This window comes from Lichenostomus cassidix, unplaced genomic scaffold, assembly GCF_008360975.1.
Source record: "Lichenostomus cassidix isolate B80296 unplaced genomic scaffold, HeHo_3.0 HiC_scaffold_893, whole genome shotgun sequence".
In the NCBI taxonomy this organism is placed as follows: Eukaryota; Metazoa; Chordata; class Aves; order Passeriformes; family Meliphagidae; genus Lichenostomus; species Lichenostomus cassidix.
Genome location: NW_028147521.1, coordinates 66,077 through 74,881, shown reverse-complemented (window position 1 = coordinate 74,881; position 8,805 = coordinate 66,077). Strand labels below are relative to the sequence as shown.

Below are 8,805 nucleotides of genomic sequence, written 5' to 3'. Positions count from 1 at the left end.
GTGGCTGGAAGGCCAAGGCAGAGCCAGGGCTGGGCTGCAGCTGCTGCTGCTGTGTGAGCCCTGCCGTGCGTGTAGGCGCTGCCAGAGCCGTGTGAGGGGATGTGCTGCAGCTGCAGCTTTCTTGTGCTCTCAGCAGCCTCCAGTCAAGTGTGTATCTGGGAAATCCTCAGCTGGGCAAACTGGCCAGTCTTGCTCTCTGGGTTCCGGAGCTCAGGCACCTTCCTCTTGGGCATCTCTGTGCCAAGAGATGTGTGTTCCCGTCCAGTGGCGGCAAAGCTGCAGCCTGGATGAGGCTGTTGTGCTCAGGGCAGTGGAGGGAGGAGCACATCCCTGTGCCAGGAGCTGGCAGGACTTGTTCCTTAGTGCCCACGTCATGTGTTCAGTGTGGCTCCCATGTCCAACCTTGAAAGTTTTTGGATGTGTTTTGAGAAGTCAATCTTCTCCACTGTTGAAGGCATTTGGCATCCAGATTTCCTGTGTGGGAAGAAGGGATGAAGTGTGTGAGCCATGGAGTCGTTGAACCAGGTGTTTTCTGTCATTGGCAAGAAGGGTTATGTTCTTTATGTTCTTCTTTCAAGTGGAACACTGGTGTCACCCCAGAGTATTCAGGAGGGGAGCCTGAGAACAAGGCTGCAGCCGAGGGAGCTTGGCCTGGCACCGTGAGCCGCGGGAACAGTTCCCTGGAGCCCGAGGAGCTTGGTAAGGAGAGAGCCCAGCTTGGTTTTGAGAGGTCTGAGATGGCTGCTGTGAGCCTGCCTCGGGCAGGAAGGGAGATCAGAAGAATTGAGTTCTTGTCTATAGGCTTGGTGCTTCCTGGTGCCTTGAGCTCAAGCAGGGCACTGGCACAGCCTCCCCGCTGCAGCCCTGCCCTGCACGCTTCTCTGGCGGCACTGACCCTGAGTCCTGGGCTGTGGAAGGAGAGCAGAGAATAAAGCTGACCTTCTGGCACTTGTGTCACCAAGCTGAGTGTCCCAGTTTGGTTCATTATTCAGCTGACAGCACCTTTCAGCTTCAACCATTTCAGTGAGGACTGAGGGCTCTCTGTCAGCACAGAGAAAGAACAAGGCTGGGTTTTTTTTGTGAGCTGGGATTGTCTGTGTTTCAAGATCTTCTTGGTGCTCTTTGCACTGCAAGTGCTGAGATTTTATCGGGATACCTCAACCTTTTACACTGACTTTTCTAGTTGCAAGGATCCCAGTTGTTTAAAGAGCAGGCTTCAAATGCCCAAGTGAGAGTCTGCCTTTTTAGGCCATATTTAACAGTCCCTGATAGAAGGACAATTGCTGCCAAAGGGAAACGTGCACAAGGGCCAATATTGACTCAGTGTTCCCTTTGCTTCCCAGATACTCATCTGAGGGAACTCTCCTAGAGGGCTGCCCTGCATGGGAAGAAGAGACAGAGGGAAAGCCTGTGACCATTGGCCAGGTCCCATCCCTCTGTCCATAGTTACATTTATTGATGTGTACAGTTATATTCCTATATCTATATAACTATATAGATAGGTTTATATAGTTGTAAATATATTTCTATATAGTTGTATTTATAGATCAGTGGAACTTGTCCTTTGGCCTATTAGCCAGCAGACATCCCAATGGATTCCTGCTGGCCTGCTCCTGCTCACCTTGTTTCTCAAGGTGTTTTTACAGGGGAACATGGTGAGCCAGATGGATTTGGAAACAAGCTGTCTGTATCCCTTGTCAATCTGGTCCTCTCCTGTTCTTTCCCTTTCCTCACAGTCTGTGACTCACAGCTGACAAGGACAAGCTGTAGTCTCTGACTGCTTTGTTCTCTCTGACTTGAGGTGCAAATGTTGACATCTCCCCAGGCAGCCTGCAAAGACTTCCAGCAAGTGAATGGCCATGAAGGGACCCAAGTTCATCTTGAGGCATAGGAAGTGTTCCAACCAGAGGCACTGAAGGTTGAGCACATCCAGAAGAGGGTGGAGTTAAGAAGGAGCTCATGGGAGGAGGTAGAACACTAGACCAAGGAGCTGCAAGTGTGTCTGCAGCCCTTGGAGAGGGGGAAGGAGTCCTTGGGAGGAAGTGGAATGGTCATTGTGGCAGTCATCCTTCAGAAAATCCATGAAAATGGAAGCTGAATATGGCCATGAACATTCAGTAAAACCAGCCTTTGGTTTTGACCCATTTGGTTTGAGAAGTAGACATGGCAAAATGTCCAGTTTAAGAGCCCTGCATGTGGCCAACAGCATCTTCCTAAGGGTTTGCATTTGAAATGGGATCTCGGGGCAATCTCTGCCAGCCACCTTTCTGACACAAACTCATTTCTTCTCCCAGAGCTCCTCAGGTTCTCTCATGCAACCTGCTGCAGCAGAAACATTGTTTAGTGACACCTCTAGTCCCCAAGCTGACAAGTGGAGCCTCGTTCAGCTCCGGTGTGGTCAGAGATGCTCAGCAACGGGAGATGGAGGAGAAGTGCCTGGAGATACTGAGTATGTCTTGTGTGTGTCTTGTCTGAGGGACAGTGTATTGTGTGCATGTGTCAGCACAGCTGGACCAAATGTTCCTCCTCAGTTTGGTGTCACAGGGACATTTAGGACTCCCCACAGGAACTGCTGTGCATGGAGGCAGCGAGAGAGTGCTCTGGATGTTCCTGCTGCCTCTGAGGGCAGCGTGGACTGGCTTCGGTTTGCCTGAGCTTCCCTCTCCACCAAAGGCAGAAGCAGGGATTGTCCCTGCATGAGCAGAAGGCTGTGATTTAGGAAATGTTCTAGGCAAGTCCTGGGTGCTAGTGGCCAAACTGTGCAGAATATTTGGCTACCTAAATTCCACTTAGACTCCTGACTTCCCACCAGTCATCAGAGCAAATAAGCTTTGCACAAATGAACTGGTTTTGGGGCTTTTTCTTTTTGTGGGTTTGTAGTGGCTTTGGTTGTTGTTTTTTGTTGCTTTGGGTTTGGGTTTTTTTTGTTTCTTGGTGGGTTGACTTCTCAATCCTGAATGGTTTCTTCTGCCCCAGGTGTCTTCCTGATGTCATTTTTATGACTGTAGTAATACCAGTACTACATCTACAGTTTCTTTTTATGGGAATGGTAGTTTTTTGTCAGTGAGAGCTCCTTTGAAAGAACATCAGGTGACCACACAAATAGAGAGCAAGAGGTGTTTTCTGTGTGGCCCCAAAGAAAAAGAAGATATTTTTCTAACAATTGCTATTTAGTATTTTGGTTATGATTATAAAGATGTGTCCAAGAGACATATCGTTGTGGTGTGATCAGGTAAAACTGCCCTGCTGGCATTTCTCAGGAGTGAGCCTCCAGCCCACCCACTGTATATTCCTCAGATCCATGGCATTCAGTTGTAGCTGATTGTCAGTCGTTCCCCATGACTGCTAGAATCCTACCCACTGGCCCAAGCCCTGCACAGATCACTCTCTAGGACACCACCTCAAGCCCTTTGTGATTCTGCAGCACAACTCATTTCATCTGCTTCTTGCCCATAACAGCTGCCAGTGCTGTGCTCTCAGAGAGGTGCTGGTGGGGTTGAGAACAGAGCCCAGCTGACTCTGTCTGCCATCAGCTGTTGGCACAAAAAGGGCACTGATGTGCACCTCCGTGTGTCTGATCTCAAAGCCAATCATGTCGTGTCCTGAATGGGGATAGCAGCTTGTAACGGGGCTCGGACTGGCTGTGGCTTCTTGCCAGTGCTTGTCAGTGCTCATCCTTGGGCTCTCCCAGCCTTGTGCCACCTGGCCTGCCCCTGCTGACGGCTGCTGTGACTGCAGAGGCTGGAGCCTTCCTTAGCCGAGAGTCCCGCTGACGCCCAGCCGCTGCAGCGCAGAGCTGCCGGGAGGCAGCAGCCCCTCGTCTGGGCTGGCTCCTGCATGGCACGGCCTGGACTCACGAGAGGCTCAGCATCTCCTCTGGGCAGCTGTCTGTGTCACAGCAGAGCCTGAGGAGCACTGCTCTCCTTGCTGCCCATGCCCGCTGTGCCCAGCTGGGAAGATGGGGACGTGTGCGGTGCTGAGAGGGCGAGTCCAATGCGAGCGACTGATCCGCGCTGTCAGGGTGAAGGCAAGCAGTGTGCTTCTTCAGACGGGGCACAGGCAAGGGCATCTTCGAGCTCAGCCTGCTCAGAAAGGGGGAGGATCCTTAGGCTGAAAGCCCCATCGGTATTGGTTATAGCCTGAGCTGCTCTGCTTTACAAAGGGAAAGGCATTCTTTTGGCAAACTGCTGAAAGGTGGAGAAGATGCCCTCCTCTCCTGGGAAAACAACTCGCGGTGCTTTGTTTCCTGTCAAGGGATCTCTTCAAAGGATTGTAGGAAATCAGTCTCCGTGTCGGCTGTCTGTGCTGCAGGGTTGCCAGTGGTGTTGTTGCTGTGATTGTTTTTTGTTTTGGTTTTTTTTGGTGTTTTTGTTGTTGTTACCCAGCTGACCACAAAGGGCTCAGAGCCCCAGACAGTGGGGCTGCCTTTTGTATCTCCTGGAAGGTGAGATTTCTGCTTTAAAGTCAGCATCTTGCATCTTGTTTCTCTCAGGGAGAATGGTGAATGTGGAAAATCCTGTGACAAAATACCTTGAACAGGAAAATATCAGCATCAGGTGAGTCTAACCACAGTTATTTCTACAAAACCACAGGCTGAGCGTTTTGCTGTTGGAATATCTATCCAATGGGAAGTCAGGCAAGCTGCAAACATGTTCAGACTGGGGTTAGATTGCCCCACTGCTCAGTGCTGGTCAGAATTTGTAAGTGTGGCCAGAAGGCATTGTCGAGGACCTGTTGATGCTGCCAAGCTTTTGCCAGCAGCAAGGAACAGGACCTGGATGATCTCCTGTCTCTCAAGTGTAACACACCTGTTTGTTAATTTCCTTAGAATTTTTGGATGTCTCAAAATCATACGGCCGCCCTAATGAAAGGAGAAGAATCTTGATTGCCTGAAAGAGCAACCTAGCCCCTGACAGCTGTCAGACAACAGTTCTCCGGAACATTTCTTTCCAAGAGTTTGCTGAAGGAAATACTTGGTGGACAGGATTGGAGCCACACAGTTTATACACTGAAACCTGAGGTGAAAGAATAAGATCCCTGATCTTTTTGATCTGAGGCAGTAAACCCCAAAGCTACAGGAACAGGCCCAGTGCCCAGTGCCCATGCCCCTTGAGAGGAAAATGCATCATCTGCCTTCTGGCAGACCCCTCATGCATCCTGCAGGTTTTAGGTATTTACAGCAGAGATCTCCTGTCTGGGCTGGCTTTCACTCCAATATCTAAACAGCTTCTCCTTTCTTTCCTGCTGTTTTGTTTCTAGGGGATTTGGAATTGTTTGTAGAGCAGTCGACACTGCCACAGGAGGAGAGGTAAATGTCAACAGCCCCCACAGATTGTGCAGCTCTCGAGGGCTTTCCCCTCTCGTGTGAGCTGTGGCTGGAGCTTTGGGTCACCCGTAGAGCTGTGCTGCAAAGGCACAGGAAGCACAGACTGGTGCCAGCCTGCAAATTACACTTGGGACAGCCTTTGCCCTTCTCAGCTGCCACAAGGAAGGCACAGAGGGCAGCAGTACCTTTCAGAGAAGGATGAGCTCTCTTGCTCTCTCTCAATTGCTAAAACAAAGGTGGAGCCTTAGAGCATCTCACTGCTCTTTGGGGCTACAGCTTCAGAGTCCTGAATTCTCATTTCTGGCTGCCAGCAAATGCATCTGAATCTTTCTGGAAGTTCCTTAGCAACCTGCAGTGCTGCACATGGGAGCTGCACGTAGGGAGAGATCTGCAAGGCATCCCTAAAAGCCCTAAGCCCTTCTTATAGCCCAGGATGTATGTGTAGAGTAGCAAGGCTTGGATTACTTCTTTTGAATCCCTGCCAGAGGAGCAGAGAGTGTGGTCAGAGCTTTGTGAGTGAGAGTTGAGACGTCATATTTTACTAAGTGGACAAGGTAAATCATCAGTGGCCACGTGTCCTGTAACTGGCCCCCAAGTGAACAGAGGAATGGGCTGTTGGAATGTCACTTCCTAATTACTCCAAGGTCTAATCACAAGGCACTTTGGCACAGCTCGGCTGTGTTGTTCCAAAATCACTCACTCCATGTGTGTTGTGGTCTCCTGCCACCAACTTGTCAAGTTAGTGACTTCCAATGTCATTTTAGGTGACCATAAAGAAAATAAATTTCCAAGGACTGAGCATCAAAGAAGTATCCCTCAGTGAACTAATGGTCATGAAGATGAATAGGAATCCCAACCTGGTCAACTGTTTAGATAGGTGAGTGGTGGTTGTTTTATCCAATGAATGTTCATTTACATATTGCAAGCATGTGGGGTTAAAATCCAGCTTCGTTTAGTGGCAGGAAATAGAGCTGTTAATTCCTGGGAAATTATTTTTCTACTCGTATCCAGTGGATGGGGAAGAGACTGCATTTTGTCTGCACAAGTCTTCCCTGGCACATGGAGTCTGAAAATCGTTCAAAAACCTTCAAATTCACTGTCTCCACATTGGTTTGAGCCTTGATGTTTTTCAAGTGTCTTAAGTGCTGATGAACCATCCTAGGGAGGATTTCCTTTGGATTGTTACCGCTCTTCTCCATTGCTGTGCATGCCAGGAAGACCAGGTGCTTTTTTCCCAGAACGGCTTAGTGTGAAAGGGTTTTTTCTGTGCTGTTACTAAGCTGCATTTTTCCCTTGCTGGCCATCTAAGGCATCTCCTTTTTCACACATGTGCCTTTCTCCTTGACACTGCACACACTGCAAACACTGCACAGCCTAGAGGCAATGTCTGTTCCTTTTATTCTGTCCTCATTTCAAACAGACCAGGGAACTAGGATCAACCAAAAAAGCAGCATAGCCATGCATGTTCTTCTCCATGCCCTTGTTTCCTTCTTTCAGCTACCTTGTTGATAATGAACTCTGGCTGGTTATGGAGTACATGGATGGAGGCACTCTGATGGATGTCATCAACAAGACCTACCTGCATGATGATGAGATTGGAGCCATCAGTCGGGAGGTAGGGGATCCTGCCTGTATTCCCAAGGGCTTGGGCAGGATTGTCTGGGAAACAGGGGCTCAGAACTGGAGTGATTCCATGCGCCAAGCTTTGTTTCTGTGTTGCTGCTGTGCTATGGAGAAGCAAGAGCATCTCAAGTGAACTAACTGCCTGCCAGTGTCCCTGCATTCACTCTACTCTGTTCTTATAGTCTGATCTCCTGCTGTCATGTTCTCATTCTGTCTCTTGTATTTGTATTTGCTGTTCTCCACTTTGCCTCTCAAAATGTTTGAATCCAGCCTGTCTGCACTGCATTCCTTGCCTGTAAAAGCATATGTGCTGGTAGCAGGCTTTGAAACTAATGGCAAAGAAAAGGAGGGACTCATTTCTCACAGCCCTCAGCTCAAAAGGATTGTAGTGCTCCCAAAATGGCATTTTCTTCTGAGCACATCCACTGCAGCAGCAATCATTCTGGCTGGTTTACAGGGCACAGTGTAGAACAGCAATTGCCCTTTCAAAAGCTGACATGCCTTCCCTTAGAAGGCTACTGCTCTGCGAGTGCTGCAGCAGCAACTCTTCCTCTCGATGGCACCGTGTTCTGCCATTACTCCCCATTTCCCTGCCAAGAGAATCTTTGAGAGCTGTTTCCTTTCTTGTGGGATGAAATCACATCACTAATTTTATCCTGCTTTTTCCCTTTTCCCTCTCAGTGCCTGCAAGGACTGGATTTTCTTCACTCTAACCATGTGATCCACCGAGATGTGAAGAGCCGCAACATCCTTCTCGGAGCCGACGGCTCTGTCCAGTTGGGTCAGTATATTCTTGGTCAGGCACAGTGTTGCAGGCATGTAGGGTTTAGGGATGCTTTTGAGTGGATGTCAGTTCCCAAAAAATGGTGTTGGTGGCAGTGCAGGGACCCCTGCTGCCAGCTGAGGGCACAGTTGCAGTGTGCACAGAGGCATTGCAAGGGAGAAGCAGTCAAGAGTCGCATTGATACATGTGTCTTTTCCAGAGGGAGTGAGCTACAATCTAAATCTTCCAGGGAATAAAAGCCACTGCTGGAGGCAGTGCAAAAAATCTGGGGATAGTTTTGAAGTGGCCAATTCAATATTTCCTTGGTTAAAGTCCTGAGGAAACAGAGCAGTGATGGATTTCCAGGAGCTTCAACAGCACAATCTCAGTCATAGAGTGGGGAATTCTTTTGCCTGGTTCCCTAATTGAACAGTATTTTCTTTTCTTCTCAGCTGATTTTGGCCTCTCTGCTCTGCTCACCCCTGAGCAGAATCAACGGAGCTCGGTGACTGGCACATCTTGGTGGATGGCGCCTGAGGTTGTCACAAAAAAACCTTATGGTCCCAAAGTGGACATATGGTCCTTCGGAATAGTCATAATTGAGATGGTGGAACAGGAAGTTCCTTACGAGAACGAAAGTCCTCGCATGGTAAGGTGCAAACGCTCTCTGATCCCACTGCCTTTCTGACCTGTCCCATGTTCTGTCTGCCATTGCACAAAATCCCATTGCCGTCTGCTGGGAATGTCTTTAGGGATGGAGCACCTACCAGCTCTTGGGGCAACTTGTGCCAGTGTTACACCACACTGCTTAGACCTTGTCAGATTCAATCCTGTTTTCATTTAAAAATATTGCCCCTGCCTTTGAAGCACTGAGCTTGGAAAGTCATGCCTCATTGTTCATTGTTGCTTTGTTTTCTTTTGGGCAGCATCCATTTGTAACATCAGCCAAGCCTGCGTCCAGCCTGGCGCCAATGATCATCGCAGTGAAGTAGTGGAAGGAGAAGAAACTACTATCTTTTTTATTACAGATTTCTCCATAGCAAGCTTAGAATAGGATTCTAGAGTAGAATTTTTGAGGATAATTGTAGGGTAG

General features: G+C 48.9%; 2 protein-coding genes and 1 long non-coding RNA gene across 3 annotated transcripts in view; 2 read left to right on the top strand and 1 right to left on the bottom strand.

The window, feature by feature from the left end:
• LOC146422236 (uncharacterized) overlaps positions 1–8,805 on the bottom strand; it is a 32,966-nt gene that overhangs the window by 2,765 nt on the left and 21,396 nt on the right. The window lies entirely within an intron of this gene.
• On the top strand, positions 200–1,513 carry LOC146422239 (uncharacterized). Its single transcript, XR_014848217.1, has 3 exons — positions 200–478; positions 579–699; positions 1,344–1,513. It is a non-coding gene; the product is annotated as an uncharacterized LOC146422239 (long non-coding RNA).
• On the top strand, positions 2,409–8,704 carry LOC146422238 (serine/threonine-protein kinase PAK 3-like). Its single transcript, XM_085046697.1, has 8 exons — positions 2,409–2,449; positions 4,493–4,556; positions 5,260–5,308; positions 6,091–6,203; positions 6,824–6,941; positions 7,631–7,730; positions 8,306–8,361; positions 8,639–8,704. Exons 1-8 carry the CDS (start codon positions 2,422–2,424, stop codon positions 8,702–8,704), a joined length of 594 nt encoding a protein of 197 aa, XP_084902823.1. The 5' UTR covers positions 2,409–2,421.